Source organism: Struthio camelus, chromosome 1, assembly GCF_040807025.1.
Source record: "Struthio camelus isolate bStrCam1 chromosome 1, bStrCam1.hap1, whole genome shotgun sequence".
Taxonomy (NCBI): Eukaryota; Metazoa; Chordata; class Aves; order Struthioniformes; family Struthionidae; genus Struthio; species Struthio camelus.
The window spans coordinates 203,405,542-203,423,414 of NC_090942.1; the positions used below are offsets into that span (position 1 = coordinate 203,405,542).

At 39.2% G+C, this 17,873-nt stretch overlaps 1 protein-coding gene across 1 annotated transcript in view; it reads left to right on the top strand.

The window, feature by feature from the left end:
• MICU2 (mitochondrial calcium uptake 2) overlaps window positions 1-17,873 on the top strand; it is a 158,392-nt gene that overhangs the window by 135,436 nt on the left and 5,083 nt on the right. Inside the window, exons 8-10 of the mRNA XM_068933304.1 lie at window positions 6,006-6,103; window positions 15,594-15,765; window positions 16,058-16,166. Of these exons, the coding sequence (XP_068789405.1) occupies window positions 6,006-6,103; window positions 15,594-15,765; window positions 16,058-16,166 (379 nt within the window). The remainder of the gene's footprint in view (window positions 1-6,005; window positions 6,104-15,593; window positions 15,766-16,057; window positions 16,167-17,873) is intronic.

A 17,873-nucleotide genomic window follows, 5' to 3' on the forward strand; every position in this document is an offset into this window, starting at 1 on the left:
TTACGTGTGTTGGCATTCTGGTAGTGAAACCAAGGCTAATGTTTGCAGATATCTAGAGTACGGCCCAGTCCTCTTGACCGAGGACTTTGCTCATGGGCCTTTCAATTGAGATTAATGAGTTAACAAGTAGTTTCGATACCTCTAATTTGTGTAATGGCTAAAGTTAGAAATTAATTTTAGTTACTATTAGGAAAGGAATGACTCTCAATGCAGAATGTTCTATATTTGTTCTTAAAATGGCATTCATGTTGGGAAATATTATGTGCTATGTCTAGTTTCCGAATGATTAAGCATATGGTTCTGAATTCCACAATGAGCACGTTTTCATGCAAAGTATCTCATTTGCATGTTTTGTAAAACATTTAACTAGTACTTGGGGACACAGCTGTTAATCTCTTTTAAAAAAACAGAAGCTTTGGAACTAAAGTTCAGTCTGACTATACACAGTATACTTTTAGACGCACCCATGGATATTTTCCTATTGATTATACATCGGTTGTTTTAGCTTATCTTTTTGGCAGGGGGGAGGGAGGAATCCTGAGATCGCTGAATAACATTAGTCATTCATAAATTTGTCACCACTTACCCAATCAGCAGCAGTTTTATACTTGGACGTGAAGCCTTCAGATATTCTAGTATTGCGATGCATCTTCTCAGCCACAAGGACTGTGCGGGCCATCTTAACCTGTCTGTCTGTATTGAATTTCTAATGAATTTAAAGCTTTATATCTATCGCTTCAAAGTCCGCAGTGCCCTAGGCCCAGAATAGCTAAAGACTTCCTAAACTGAAGGGAGGAAGGGAAGAAATCTCTGCAGCACATAGGATTTTCCAAGAGTCTGATCCAAGACTAAAAGGAATACTCCCCCCAAGTCCTATCATAAATCTTGTCACCTTTCACGTCAGGTGTAAGACACATTTCTTTGACCTGTCTTCTCCAACGTAAACATGTATGATTTGTATCAGCAGGTTAACGGTGAATTCTGCTGAAAAGCTTTCAAATACTTTAAACTAAGGAGTATTGCTACGTTCCTGCATGCTTTAAAGGAAGCCCTCCGGGCAGGTAAACCCCATGAAGGTGCAAGGCTCTGGGGTAGTTAAAGACAGATCTTCCCCACCAGGTGTGGCATCAAAATGTTAAGCTATTAAAAAACAGCTGGGTCATTGTTTACCTCACAAACAAGGGAACGATTTAATTTTTCCAAGTGGTCTCATGACATTGTAGCCTCAAGAGAAACACAGAAACACCTTTCTGACAGCTTCCTAGGTACCTATTCTGCAAGTACATTTGAATTTGACTTTGCTAGTGAAACTCTCTCGCAGGAGGGGTGTATCTGGAACCCCACTGTGGTTGCAGTCACTTTGCTTTCCACAGATGTGTAAGACAAGGTTACCCCTTTAATCTCTGCTACTTAACCTAGTCTGAAACCCTTTAAATTACATAGCTAGAGAAGCTAGATAGCAGTGGGGCCTTGTGACAGGCCAAGGAAGGTGCACAGTCTGGCCATACGCTAACAGCTCTAGTCCGTGATTCAGAACTGTAATAATCTCCTCCTAATCTCTCAATTCTCAGTAATGCCTTTGGTTATAAAATTATGAGGAATGAACTGGAAATGCTGCACATAAGTAAATATATGTAGTAGGCGTTCTGTGATCATAGAAGCTTCAGAGAGCCGCCAAACGTGGAGTACGTGGGAACACTTACGCACAGAGAGATGGGGAAATTGGTCGCAGTCAATCTAGAATCTGTTTTAGCCCAGCGAGCAAAGAGATTTAAGCAGGCTGAGAATGCTTATGGTTTGCCTTTGAGGCCAAATTAACATTAATCAAAAGAATGTGGTTCTTAGAGCATCGTATCTCCTGCAGGGGTTCCTCGTTATGAATTCTCTCCTTCTTACGGAAATTAATATTTTTAAACCATGATGTGATAGAGAGACAGATTGAATTTTTGTGAGGGGCTGTGCCCAGCTGAGTATGGAAACTGCTTTCCCCAGCTGCCAGCATCGTACCACTCGGATCGCCTCCAGCTTCACAGTGCACAGTGCCATTCCCTGACTGCTTGGCACAGCGAGACTGGGTCCCTCTAAACCTGCTGGCAACAAAACTAGTTTGAACCTGTTCCTATTTTTATCGTAAGCATCTCCCAAAACATTTGCTCCCAGATAAGCTTTTGGCTTATTTGGCTGGAAACCTTTTTTTTATGCTGTATGTCCTCACGAACTGATGCCGAACTGTGGGTGACATGCTGAAACATTAATGTGACAAGAATGAAGTTACATTTTCTGCCTTGCTAAAAGCACTAACAGTACAACCTACCAATTCCATGGCTTAGTTGTCGCTAAAGAACAACTAATCCTTAGACAGTGGGAATGCCAGATACAGAATGATATATGCCAGATATATGACTGCTAGATATAGATTGTTAATTGTTTGGAAAATTGTCCATCAGGTCTCTTCTCGGGTATTGTCTGTTATATACACAGTTTAGCCTGTCTGTATCAGATCTGATATATTCTTGAAGCCTACCTAGTGAGAAGGTGCCTTGCAGTACATTAAAACGTTGGAATAGATTTATGGTATTAAAGCTGATACACATCATAAAATTTTATGCTGTTCATTCTGGGGTCCTCTTTAAGCTGTCTGGCCTTTGCCGAAAAGACTGGTGCTGGAGACCTGCGTCTCCCAGTCTCACTAGTTTGCCTGTGCGGTTACAATTCTTTTGACTAGCTGTACCTAGTAGGCTTAATATCCTAATGGATATATCTTCAGAAACTACTTCCCAGAACTGAGTTTTAGGATATATCCCAACATCTTGGAGACTCTCCAAATTCACAGAAAGCTTCATTCTCTCGAGCAGTGCTTGAGGCTAAGCTGCTGAGATTGAAGACTAGATTGCCTGCAGGGACAGCAGCCTGACCTAGCAGTTGAAAAACAAGTAACATTTCAGAGAAGAGGCCTCTAAGAAAAATTAGGAAAGATTTGATGTCAACTCTAGAAGGATTTGGGCCATCATTAGCAGATAGAAGCTAAGATATTTTTCTCCTTGACTCTCCTTTCTTTTCTGTCCCACTTTTTCATTTACTTACTCTCTTATCTTAACCAAAAAAAAAAAATTTGAATCCAAAATATGTGTTATTTTTAAATTTTCTACCAAAGACAAGACATTGCACAGTGAACATCATCTTCCAGGAAGCAAGTAAGAGAACAAGGAACGTACTACAGAGTTTAATAATTTCCAGTCATGCCTCAAGTGAATTCTGCAAGGAAAGGTGGTAAGAGCCTAGAGACAATCAGTCTATTAACAGCTCAGATGTGTTTTGAGAATCAGTTAGGTATGTTATTCTGAAAATTGCATCTCACTATGTGATAAGTTTCTTCTCCGTGGCACTTGTTGCTGCTTGCTGCAGTATCAGGTCCTGAATGTCAGAAGCTCGGTGGAGAGCTACGGGATTAGGTCTGTGCCTCTGACTCAGTGTTTGCAGCACGCAGCTTCTATTCTAACAGTCTATGTAATATAGTAAAGAAAAACATGTGTTATCTGATGTTGTTTAAAACAGCGGAATTGCATAGTTTAGCAATTCGTGGTGCTTTTGAAAAGTGTACCAGCAATTCAAACTACTCTAGAAACGTAAGCTTATATTTATAATGTGTACACACATGTTCATTAGTTCATGTAGACTTGTGTGTCAGCAGAGCTTCGTCTTTGGGATTCTTTATCTGAACCAGTGGACCCAGGACACATCTGAGCTCCCCAGTCTAGACAAATGTACGCACCCCAACCCATGCTCTTATCAGAGTAAGACTCAAAACTTTGAGCAGAGCACTATCCCTTCCCTGCTCTGTGCCTGAGCTTCCTTTCTGTAGGCTCAGAAAAGGACTATGGGGCACCTGCCAAGGGCTTAAGCCGCAAGACACACCAGAGTACAAAATTTCACTAAATTTACGTGGTGGCTCTGTGACTGAAAGTTGCAGTCTGGTCTTTTTTAGAGCTCTAAGATTAGGTTACCATTTCACTCTCATTGCCAAGAGAGACATTCCAAGTGTAAGTTATTCTTTTGCATAAGCTCAGGAGGGCAAGGTGTTGGAAATATTAATTGAGCTCTTGCTATCTTCTAACAAAGATTTGTCGTGTTGGTACTAATTTATACAGTTCAGCAGCAAAAGCTCCTAATGATTCCGTGGACAACAAGGAATTATGTACTAACATGTACTTTAATTTAAGAGCATTAACCCTAGTGAAAGCATTTTTTTTTTTGAAATTTTACCCTCAAGCTGTAGTCTCCCTGGTTTCCTATTGCATATTCTGTTTTAAAGAAATGTACTGTTTTGTAGTTTTAAAATACATTTAACTCTAACATAGTGCTTGGACATCTGCCAGTTCCACCTTGGAATTTCAAGTGATAAAGAGGGTAACCAACAAGTAGGTGCATATTTGTTGTAAATCCAGGGATAGGCTTTGTCATCTTAGATAAGATGAGATAGGTATTGTTTGTATGTCTTCTAGCTTATAACTACAGAAACCTGAATAGAAGAAAAAACTTCTTCTGTTGCAGATTTAGTGTTCAAAATTAGTTAAACCTTGTTTTTCAGCATGCTTTCAATGCAGCACTGATTTCAATATGGAGTCACAGTTAAATGTGAGTTACTGGAAGCATTAAATCATGTAATCAGGAGTTCAACTCTAAAAGTTACTTCAGCAAATTATTTCTTGCATTTTTCAAGTCTCCTTTAAACATGTAAACCAAAAGCACAAAAAGCAGATGAGAAATTTACTACAGTGAAAAATGTGTTGATTTTCCTCTTTTTCTTCTTTCCAAGCCTTGCATTCTGACATAAATAGTTTGGGTTTGACTTTCAAATAAGCATACAGGAATGCTTATGCATCAGTCTTCATAGTAATCTGAACTGTTTAAACTTTAGAAGCAGGGACTTTGTGGGTATTTCAGTATTCTTTGCCTACAGATAAATGTTAAAAGTTCAATAAGGGCAGTTTGCATATGACTTGAAAAGTTTTTTCTAGGTTCATTCATACTTACTTCATATCACTGGCATTTAGTGAATTGTGACTTGCCGTAGAAGTGAGGAATGTTACCTCTTTATAAAATACTGTGTCGCATATGCAGTAAGCATGAAACACACAGTGGACTAATGGGACCTGTTATTGATGATGCTGAAAGCTAAATAACCATTAGTATTAAATCTTATGAATAGACTCTTGTCTTTCATCTTACCTCTTCAGCCAGATAAAAGACACAGAGGCTATTTAGATGTCGTAAGAATAGTTTGTTGAAATCCCTCCAGACTTACAAAAAAAAACTCTCTTCATGTTTCTTAGTGTTTTGTTGCGTTCAAAGAAATGTCACTATGCTAGTGCTGAAAGAAGAACAAAACAGATATCCAGCATTATGTGTGGTTTTAGGCTTGTTAAAGATGCTGTTGAGTTGAAACCATGTGCATCCTTTTTCTGCAGAACTTTTTATATCAGATTAAATAAAATATAGAAAAATTAAGAAAATTGAAATTTGGCAAGAAGTCATATAAAACATAGTATGATAGAACACTGTGAATGTATTTTTCTGCTTTTGTTCTGTAGACTAAGTCGTGAATGTGCTTACAGCCGTGCAAACGGCTGGAACAAATCTGAAAGATCTGACTAAAACACTTTTCTTTACAAAGATGTTAACTTTTTAACCTGTGTTCAGCTAAGCATAAAGCTTTTTAAAGATGTAACTTGCAATCTTCTAAGTTCTAATAAAATACACAAAAGGTAATTGTAAATGTACTCAGTCTTTGTATAGGATATATTAGAAGCAGAACATATAATGCATTGTTTCCAGTTCACATGGAAGAATTATTTAGCTCTGAGATTTGTATGCGATAGCTTTGAGAACAGTAATTAAATTACAATGCTATCTTGTAAAATTCTAGTTCAAAATATTGCAAGATTTATGTTGAATAGATAGTAATCATTGAATGCATAGTAATTAATCAGTTTTTTGTTTTATAGGGAGCAGAATTGGAAGGCTCTGGTGTTAATACCATGTTGCTGGTACATTTCTTTGGAAGAGAAGGAAAGGAAAAACTTCGCTATTCTGAGTTTTTCAGGTATTTTTTTAAGTACACAAGCTTTAACAGCAACCAGTCGTGTTCCTATGCCCTCTGTTTTGTGCTAACACAGGGATTAATCTGACCTCACACTGAGTTGGTTCAGAAAATTAAGCAGGTAGGCAAGCAGGAGGCTATTCATGATTTTGCATGGTTAACTTTCTAGTTTAGCTCCTTGAGACTGCTGTCGGCAGGAGAAGCTGAGCACCATGATGAGCTCAAAAGCAGCAGTGGGGCTGGAGGCCGTGAGGGTTGGGGCTACCATTCTTGACAGCTCTTTGATGGTGTAGCTTCAGGCAGTATGACTCAGGAGCGTTTTTCTTCGTGGTCAAATCATCAAAACAGTGACTGCTAATCAATAAAAAACATTTAAGTTGAGACCTACCCCCTGCTCCTCCCTCCCCCCAGCTCTTATGGTAGGATACAGGCAACTTCTCTCCTCACTTCAGATTCCAACTTCTGTTCAGACTTTAACTGTGCCTTTTCTTTTAGCCTTTGAACTACTTTTGCAATAGGACTATGCAAGTACTTCGTGGCACTCAAGTCAGAACTCAAATTAAGCCAGAAGGTAAACACCACATCAGACTGAAACTGCAGTGAAATACTGAGTGACTGTTGCTCCCTGAAACATGTGACAGTCAATCTCGTACTGTTTCATTTGGAAAATCAGAAGTTAATAAAAAGTTCTAAGTCTGGTATAGAGAGTCATGCAGTTTATACATCGTATACATTTCAGAAAGATGCTGTTATGCGTGTTCTGCATCAGAGTATGGAGTTTGCTTTGGTTGCTTTCAGCTTGAAAGCCCTGTGGTGTATCAGCTGTTGGTGTTTTAACTGGATGAGATTCTTTCTTCCAATTTGTAATTCAATTAGTAACCATGACCACCATCTACACAGCATCACAGCTTAAGTGCTTAAAACCCTCTGTTCCTTGGGAGATCAGTTTCTCCCATGTCAACTCAGGACACCACATCTTCCCATGTGAACTTGAGCCCGGAATCCCCATGCGCAGTCTTTCATTGAGATAAATGGAAGCTAAGCGCCTAAATACTTGTGTGCATCTTGACACCTGTCTTGTAACAGAACATCAAGAGAAGATTACCTATGTTACTCTTACTTTTTCTACAAACATAATCAGTTGTTTGTGGTCTGCAAAAATAAATCAGGATAATATCTGTATTTCAATGTATATTCAGAAGCAGGGGAATCGGAGTCAGCTCTTTTAAAAACGGATGTTGTTGCAATCAGTAGAGGTTTGGGGAAAGCCAGAATTAAAAAGGAAGAGTGTCAGTTTTCCTAACACTCCAGAGTGCCCCACGCCACTGACTTGGGCACACACCAGTCTTCAAATAAACAACCTTTCTCTTCTGAAGACTTCAACTCAATAGAAATCTAAAAGAGAAAGAAAAATTTAAGATGCCTACAGCTCTATTCTCTATACCACAGGTCCTCTAAATGAAACAAAAGACAGAGAGCACCAGTAAAAGGTTGTGTTTGCATATACAGTGTAAACGAGAATGCCTCAGGTTTTAGATAAAATCCTGCGTTGACCCAGTGAGGCATGACATTGATAAAACTATGTACGTAATACATTCAGAACATGCAGGTTAAAGACCTTTGCCTACCACACAGATAGAGGCCTGTAATCAAAATCAAACTCCCACATCTTGCTCTTAAATTTTGTGGGATAAGTGTAAAGTTTAATGCAGGTAATTTTTCAGCAGTGGCAGTTATTTTTCATGGAGTTGGAATGTGCCTCTTTTTCACTGCATATACGCTCCATGTCAGTCACAACATGACAGCCAAGTTTGTTTAACATACAGAAAGGTGAATAAAAGGATCAGTGTCTTTTTAACCTGTGCGAAGATATCACTTTTCACATGATTTTATTTGCAAGTAAATCAAGCACATCATTTCTGGGTTCCTATTGTTCAGGGAAAATGTGATTTCTGTCTGATGGCCCCTCATAACATTTTACCTTACACGGGAAGCTATTGTTGGCTGTTTGATCAAAGTGCCATGCTGTTTTTACAAGAGATGACTGATGAGCTGTACAGACATAGATCATTGTCAAAAGCACAAAATAATGATGGTAAATGCTTTTATCATTTTCCAAGTTCTTGCTTAGAAAGCCTTTCATTGATCAGCGTAGTACCTATTAGAAAGTAGGGATGATTAAATTTGATTAGGACACACTAAAACTTGTCACGTTACTTAAATATACAGATAGCACTGTGCTGTAGAGTCCTTGAAACTTTACAAAAAAAAAAATCCCAGGAATGCTTTCTTTGTGAAATTTCATTGTACTTATAAGGGAATTCAGAAAGCAGAGACTAATGTTCTCACCTCATTACTTACATACATATTTTACTCATGCTCCATTTTCAGTTTCTCTGGCCGACTTTAAAATAGCCTTTTATAAGTGTGTAACCATCTGTATCTTCATGTACAACAATGATGTCCAACTCTTTTAGCCCACAGTGTAATGATTTAAAAAATGTCAGAGGGCCACACTCAGTATATCAGGGCAAATAATTTGCCCTTTTCTGCTTTCTTTGCATTCAGATAGCACAAAGAAGACAGAAACCATCTACAACTCCTCAGGCAATGCAGAGCTGCTCTAAGCCAGCTCCTGTGCCTCCTTACCACAGCCCCAAAGACAGGGTGCATGTTGACTAGAGAGAGGGAAAATGTTTAAGCACACAGTGCTCCTGCCATCTCCACCTGGCACACGGTTCTTTGGAGGTCGTTGTAGATGGTGCACACAAGGACAGTCCCCAAGCTGCTTTTTACTGGACATAAAAAATGAGACCATGAAACAGGAAAAGAAAAAAAAAAAGGAAAAAAAGTAGTCTTTCTTGGGCTGCTGTACGCATGGAAGTAGAGAAGTAATCTTTTCATAGGCATTTTGTGACACCAGTCAATCTCTTTTCTCGATATCCTTCAGAATATTCATGGTCAGAATAGCACTGAAAGCCACTCCTTTTCTCTGTTGAGCAGCAGGCGTCTAGTGGTCAGATTCCTGCTTCATTCTGCAGCCTGTGCCTGCCCACAGGTTGTGGAAGCAATCAAGGAAGCACAATCCTATGCCTTTCCTAGAGGAACAAGGAGGTTTCAGAGGTCTTATAGCTTAAGGTCTTAATCTTCTTGATTCGAGGAAGATGTGTTCAGCTCAAAACTGCTACATAATTTCTTGCCATCTGTATTATCCTTAATGTCACCATTCAGAATTTCAGAAGCAACAGCTGGTTTCACTGGCAAAAGTTAGGCAGTGTTAATCTGAATTATTCTGGAGTAAGTTTACATACATCACTGGTAAAGGTGGGTGCCTCCTAGTCAAACACAACTGGAACGATTATTCTTCTGCATCAGTTTAAGATGGTATAAAGCAACATGCACCAAGCCTAAAATGATGTAACCGAGAAGGATTAATTCAATACGAGAAGCTGTAAGCAGGTCAGACTTTCTTCTCGGAAGACTTGAAAAATTTCCAGTTTCCGATGACCACTACCGAGTTTTACATCTCAGCAATAACGTTAGTCTCTAATACAAAGCCCCATCTTACAGAATGTCAGATATCAGATGTGAAGCCAGAAAGTCATTGGAATGCCAGGCTTTTTTTCATGAGTGTTAGTTGCACCTATTTTTTGAGACAAAGAAACCATTTGGGGGCTTTTCCTTCCAAAAACGTTTCACTTGTGCTTTGAATTTTAGCCGTGCTGTATGTATTCTTTTTTTTTCTTTCTGGGTAGAAAACTATTTCGTTTTCTAGGTGTAGCAAGTATTTCTTCTTAACAGCCACTTTTTTTTCTGAAAAAGTCCCTTCCTGATCTTATTTAAGCATGTCTAATCCCAAACAAAAGAGGAGATAATAATTTACTCCTGAAAGAGGTTACGACTGCTATGATTTTTTTTTTGTTGTAATCTGTCCCCAAACAAGCTTAAATCTCTCACAATCCACTTGAAGGAAAGAGGGGGGAAAAAAAAAAAAAAAAGGAAAACTGCACAGTATGGAAATAATAATACAAAAAACTGCAATAGCTGTATTTTTTTCTGGTTTACACATGGCTTACAAATATTATTTTCTGGTATGTTTAAAAAATGGGCATCTTTCAAATCCATTTTACAGTGTTTTCTTACCTGGTTTGTTGCTTCAAAACTTCATATACGTTAATAGAGTTGTGCACCAGCAATATTCTTTATTCATTTTCTTCTTTATTTTTTTGCTTTAACTCAAAGACCACAAACTGTACAAGCAGACACAAAACATGCTTTTGCGTTACCTGTCCTGTTCTGCTCTTTCAGTACTCTGAAATTCCTTGTTAAATTTCATTTGAAGCCTTTCATGTAAGAAATCAGAATGATCTAGAACGGACCACACTGCTAGTGCTGAAATTTGGTGCTTTTCTGTGTTTATGCTGATGCACGGATGCAGGATCTCTTCCAAGGAGCCTCATCGAGCAGTAACGCCAGCAGTACTTTTGCTGCGGTGATAGTTTGTACATTTGTGGTGCTTTTCATCTAGGGATTTAGAATTGCTTTGCAAAAACAGATTTATGGCTGCCCCCGTACTTGTCTGTGTGTACATACACACACAGATCCGAGTATGTGTATGTACATAAACCCCCAACACACTTAGAGATTACATCACTACTACCAGGATCAGACAGTGAGGAAGTGGAAGAGATGGGAGCAAAATCTGGCCTCATGATTATATATTCCCATCACAACTGCATTTGAAAATGTTCAAAATAGCTAGTAATAAGGTTAAGAAGAATCTATTATTTCTCCCGTTCCTATATGCCTTTCAGAGGAGTAGATGGATTAGTTTTTACAGAATGTTTATAAATGAAAATGAGTAGTCTTGTTATGTTTGATTTGGAAACATTTGAGGGCATTAAAGTGCTTTTTTGCTGTAATTCGGAAAGCGGTGAGATTCAAGAACTGTCTTACCGCTTGCAAAACTGAATTTACAAGCATGCATCTAAGGTTATGTAAAGGTTGCGGTCAAGCCCATATTAGATTTTCTATATTCTGTTTTGGAAAATCGTATTTGCAAAGAAGCAGCCTTGCAGCTGGTTTGTAGCAGTCCTTTCCTGCAGAGAGGACTGTCAGATCTTCAGCAGGACTTCAGTGTCCAAAGAGGAGCCTCAGCAGAGTTCAGATGCTGGGGTGATGTATCTACAATAACCTTTGCTGTTGTGTTTCCTTCCTACAAATTAGTGCCACAAGCACTGGTCAGTTCTGTGTTTGAATGTTAAAGGTCTACACAGACTTTCAGTACAGGTCAAGAGGTGTATGAAGGGAAACTTTCCCTAACCTTTCCTTTTGTGCTTCATTCTGCTACTTTGTATGCCATAAGGAATATACAAAGCTAGCACTTCATTTCAGCATCTCAGGTTGGAGAGAGAATAACTGGATTCCTGAGGTCCCCCCACTTTTATTACATTTTCACTTCTATGAAAGGTGAGTTGCCAGAAAGTCTTGAGAGACTCCCTCTCTCTATAGATTTGCAAAGTGTATTACAAAATGAGGGTTTAAATCCTGATAAGGTTTCTGGAGGCTGTTATGACATGATAACGAATTTGGCCGTTAGCCTTCAACGTGGGTGTTTTAAAGAGTGTGGATGAAGCAGGCTGTCTTAAAGTGCTGTCCGTTCCCTGCCTTTTTCCCGTCTTAAAAATTAAGGATTTACCTTTTCTTTTTTTGTAAACTCAGGGCTTGTTTTATTGTCAGCTACTGTAGTGTAAGAGTATTCACAGTGTAATTACTCTGGAGTTGTACAGCACGTCTAAGATCAGAATCCTCTTCCTTGTTTCTAGTTCTGGACCCCTGGACTCCTTAGATGTCCATGGTCAAGCTCCTGTTGACTTCAGGAGAGCAAGACTTTCATTTCTATGCTTGTTTTTCTGAAGAAGTTTGAAGGAATTTCTAGCAGAAACTCCTCACATCATTGTGATCTAGAAGGTACAAAAGCAAATATCCGTAGTAGTGTCCTAGGCATATAAGTATCAAGCTTTACTTTCTAACTAGAAAGTTATTAAAAATAACTTTTAATAACTTTCTCTAAAAAAAAAAAAAACTCATTAGGATTTTTAACTCTCACATCTGGGAATAAAAATGACCTAGAATGCTGATGCAATGATTCATATTATTGTAATTTTTGTAATATGGGAGCCCATCACATCTGAATTTAAAATTGCGCAGTTCAGCTTCTGCTCCAAGTAGCATTTTGTGCTGCATGAAATCTTCCCACTCCACCTTGCCAGGAGCAAGCCTTCAAGTTAAAATGAAATATCCATTAAATTTTTTGTACCTAAATAAATAATAAGTAAAGCTCCCCTCCCTAATCTGAGCAGCGCAGTAAGATATGTGGTTATCAGGCAATAGGAACTGTGCAATATCATTGCCTCAGGGCAAGTGTAACGGGCAAGAAACCAGGCCTGAGAAAAGGCAGTGGAAAACGCACAGTGGGACAGGGGAAAATAACACTTCATTCTCTTTCAGACTACCAGAGGGGGCAGAAGCAAGTACATGTCAAAAATGCTACAGCCAAACCCTTCCGTTTCCTCTTTGGGTTTGTTGCACCTTTCAGCTGGCTGATGTGCGTGGCTACATGGGCCACCTGCTCCTTCCTCAGCACGTACACATGCTTGGTCTTTCAGCTCTCCTGCCTTTATTTGGTATGGCCAGTGAGCAGGCTGCTGTGGTTAAGGTTTTTGCTCCTTCAGGTTAAGGAGAATCTGCAAACGTAGCACGCACAGAAGACGGAAGAATATGACCAGTACAGCTAATGGTTGAGACTTGTTCCCCCAATAAATAACTCATACTTCCAATAACACACCTTAAATCTATCATAAGGTGTGTCCACTTTTCACAGACTAAAAGCCAGGAAAATAAAACACATGGTGTCATATATCTATGATTTAGGCATATTTCTGAAAGTGAGTTCTCTTTCAGCAGCAATTCCTTCCCTAGACCAAGCCTTAAGTGGGTTGCAGACTACAGTCAGAGATGCAGCTATTGTTCTGCGTGGTTTCCACTGTGACTGCCAGCCAAGCACAAAGCACATGTCCCAGATTCTACCTACCCCTTCAGACCTTGCCACACACGTCCAAAACGCAGCAAAGCGATCCTGGTCCAGTCTCGGCTGGACTGACTCCCTGCCTGGTCTGCACAGATCCACCTGGCTCTGGGGGAGGCCCCTTGCTATGTTGGCCCTGCTTGTCTGGTCAGCCAGGACAGATGGATTAGATTTAAAAAACAGTCTGAGGATCAGGGTCTTCAAGGTAGAGAGCAGCCAGTTTCTGACAGGCTTTAGGGGCAATGGTTCTCTGAGTTCCCCCAGCCACAGCTGCTTCTCCTAGCAGCCTGGCCTGTGATACATGCTGACTTATTTTGTTCTAACCATCTTTATCCACACCTAGGAGGTAGCCAGGGACTCCTTCACCATGTCACCCTTCCACCAGCCCATCACTTAGGTCCATGCTCTGCCCTACCCTAGACCTAGTACTAGTCCCTGCCTTCCTCTCTCCTCCCAGCTGAAACTGTGGCATCTCATAGGGGCTGTACGGAGCAGCAGGACTGGTGCTGCCAGCCTGCGCAGGTGGCTCTCCTCCATCCATCCCACGCTGGTTGTTGGCTCGCCAGAAGCAGCAGTCACCTCGTTAGCTTAGTTGCAAGGGCAGGAGCTGTGTCTGAAAACTAAAGCATGGTTTGCAAGCAACAAGGAAGCTCCTGCAGGTCTGTAAGACAACAGGTCTCACCTTCACATCTGCCGAACAAGCAATTCCTTTGGGATTTTATCCCCTTGTGAGAGGGAGTAAGGGGACTTGAAAGTGAGCCAAGCCTTAAGGTGGACTGTGGAAGAATATGCCTTAGTTATTGACTGTGTCGTGGAAGCCTTGTAAACCTACATTACTGGGCCAGATAGATATCCTTATAAAATGAGAGAGCATACTTTAGCTCTCCTCGGTATTGCATTAATAAAACTGTAGCCTGCCACTTAAAATCACTTCCACTGTCAGGCTTTCATTTACCTGCATGCCCTGAGCAATGAAGCATTTGTTCAGGCCCTTTATTTCTATGTGCAGCTCTAATTATTAGGGAAGAAAATACAAGAGAGAGCTTATGCTGCAACAGCAGTCTTCAGCTAACCCCTTCCAGATTGCACAGAGCTTGAAGCTACTAATTGTCCAAGTGATCTCATTAAAGAACTAAAGATAGTTGTATGGACTAAAATGCCTCTATTTCAGGGAAAAGAATTCAAATCCAGTGAGGCCATGCAAATACTGACAGGCAAATGAGGCTCTACTCATTTTTGCTGCATAGACTCTTAGCTGTCCTCTTCTCCAACTAATTGCTTTGTCTCAATATAGAAGTATTTCATTCCTTCCTACCAGTAATTATTGCAGCTCACTAAAGCAGGGTTCTTTTGTGGCAATAAGGACATTCTAGCAAGCATCATTTTGTTTTTAGCCTTTACTTCTATTACAAAATTATCACTTATTTTTACATTGCCCCATTTCTAAAGTAAAATTACCAAAAAGATCACACACCATGGTTTTTTGCTTTCTCCAAATTTGTATGAGGCCAGAAGAAAGGATAATGGCCGTGTAAACCAAACTGAGAAAACTCAGAGCCACAACTCCGCTTACAGTGGTAGCTTCTGTGCCTGCAGGTTGTTACTTGTTTCATGTGTTACTCTTTTTCTCCCTAGGAAAAAAAAAAAAGTGTGTCCTGAAACCCTTGATACTCACACCTCCCTTTTTCAGACAGTTCTCGTTAGCTTCCCAAACACCTGTGACATCATTTTCTGTCCTCTTCCAAACTCTGCACATGTCAGCTGTAATCCTCTTTAATCCGTTCTCTCATGAGTGCAGACCTGATCTGCCAAACCCCACTTTGCACTTACAGTCGTTGAGGCTTTTAGTCATCTTTTCCTGTACTGATGATTTCAATTTTCCTTTTTTTTCTGTCACCTTTCTAGGTGGGGCTTATGTTGCTTGTGATTATTAGAGCCTCACTTTTCTAGGCGTTTTCCAACCTTTTCATTTCTCTCTTACTAATACGAAATTTCATAAATCATGTGTCAAGCTTTCAGTTATCATGTCCTTTTTCGTTCATTCATTCACTCATTTTAATACTGCCTCTTCAGTAGTTTTATTTAATTATCTGCACATTTTTAAACATTTTCCTTCCATATGCAACAACTGTATTCTAAGTAGTATCTGTAAATTACCTTAGCAGCAGCAAGCTATGTACATAGACTTAGAGAGCACCCTACTGGTGCAATTACTAAAGTGCAGCACTGGAAACAAATCAGTACCCACAGGTAAAATTAGATCAAAATTAGATTTTTTTTAAAACTGATGTAGATAGTATCTGATTAGGTGGTAGTGTCTACTGCATTTAGTAGCTAAGGTAGGAGTAGTGATAAAGTGGTGCAAGTGCAAGTAGCAACTGTTGGATAACGTTTGTTTGCACTTAGATTCATGGAAAACCTGCAAACAGAAGTACAAGAAATGGAATTCATACAGTTTTCAAAGGGCTTGAACGCCATGAGAAAAGAAGACTTTGCAGAATGGTTGCTGTATTTCACTGATGAGGAAAACAATGAAATTTACTGGCAAAATGTGAAAGACAGAATTCAGGCAGGCGAGGTTGGTACATAGCATGTACTTTGTTTTGCTTCCTCATTTTTAAGTATAAGTTTTCATTTGAGTGTGAGTATGCAAAAATGTCACCAGTTTCTGAAGGAATTACTGCCGCTTTTCAAAACGATTTCATGCAAACAAGCACAGTGCTAATTTCTCGACTGAGAAATATAAACATAGAAGATGAATAAGCAGACTCACACCTAAATATTAGGTCCCACCAAATTTAAGGAAATAGATCTACTAGGATTTCAATGTATTACTCAATAATTATCATCTGAATTCTGCGCTACTCTAGAATATCAGTTTGGAGGAATTCAAGACTTTTTGCAAGTTTACAAACAACCTGGAAGACTTTTCTATTGCCATGCAGATGTTCACTGTAGCTAATCGTCCTGTTAAACGGGGTAAGTGCTGCACAGCTTCATATATGCATTTTTAAGAGAAAATATATTATTGTTACAGGATTTTTATTAATAAGTTATCTCAAAGTAGCATTATGGAATCCAAAAGTATAGGATCCTACTTTTCCAAATTAATTCTGTATTCATGAAAAATAACGATGCGCCTTTCCCAAAATATTTTCCTTTGTAAGTTCTTATGTGCTATATAACATATACACACATATATATTCACTATATAATATTCACCAAACCACTCACATCAGACCAAATTATAGATCAGGAAATGTGACTAAAGGTTTTTATGAAAGAATGCATGTTTTTGCAACAGTTCATGATAATAAAACTTTTTCCTGATAATAAAACTAATTTTCTGAGCAAACTAACAGTAGAAATGTGTTCTTTTGAAGGGTTTATAGCAACTTACTATTTTTAATTTATTCCTCCATCCTGTCATCTCCATGTAATTATGTAACAATCTTAGCTATTTAAAAAAATAAGCAATGTAGTAACGTGTTTCTTATAACAAAGATTTGGGGGAGAGAAGTTGCTGACAGTTCTTCTATCCCATATAATAGAAATCAGGAGCAATGCAACAAAATTTTCATGGAAATAAAAATGCTTTTTGTTCTAGTTCTGCGGTTGTTACTACCTGTTACAGATGAAAGGCAGCCCTCATCAGTTTTTTGAAAATAGTAGCACGAAAAGTTCCTGAGGAAAGTTGATGAGGCTTTAACATTCATTGAAATAAATATTTGACTGATTTATCTAAAAAAAGGGAAGAATCACGTGGCAAGACAGGAAGATAATTTAGTGTTCTTGAGAGAGAAATACAAAGATTACTTAAATCAAAGAAAGCCAAAACTGTGTGTTTTTACCATGCTGTAATTTTCATCACTAGTTAATCCAGTTTTCAGGAAGAGTTTAATTTTCACAGCCTCTCTGGGCAACCTGTTCTAGAGCTTTACCACTTTTATAATGAAGATTTTTTTCTCTATTCTCAATCAGATTACCGTGCTGCAACTTGTGATGATTGCCTCTTACCTCTGTGCACCCCGCAGAAAAATATGCCTCTGTCTTCTCTATAAGCCCTTTAGGTAGTCGAAGGCTGCAGCTAGATCCCCTCTCATCCTTCTGTTCTCCTCAGTTCCCTCAGCTTCTCTTCTTCCATCACATGCCCCCGTCCCCAGCCAGCTTCATGGCCCTCCTCTGCCTCGCTTGTCAGCATCTTTCTTCTATGGGAGATACAGATTTTATTTATACAAGATGTACACAGAGTGGAGAGAAAAGAGGATGAAGTAATGATGAAATAATAGTCACAAGTGAGATATGAGAGTTCAGCTCACCGTTATGTCAGCAACACGTTTTTAAAGTGCCAAAGGATGATGAGGCCTATAGCTGGTGTTCACTCTAGTAACGTTCACTTAGAGAAGCTCATTGCTAACCACCCACCAGTTGGGCGTTTCTTTATGCACTGAACCGTGTTGTGATTGAAAACAGCTCCTGAGGTAACTTATGCATGTTACACACATACGTGTTTTAATTGTTTCTTCATCAAAGTTCTTTGTCCAACTGTTTTGCTTGTGTGTACATGTGTGTATCCACACACACAGGAATTTTTTTTTTTTTAAATAGGCCAGTCCTTTAGCACTTCCCATTATTCCTATGCATATTTTTTTCTAAATTTGCAGCTCATCTTTTCTCTCTCCTATA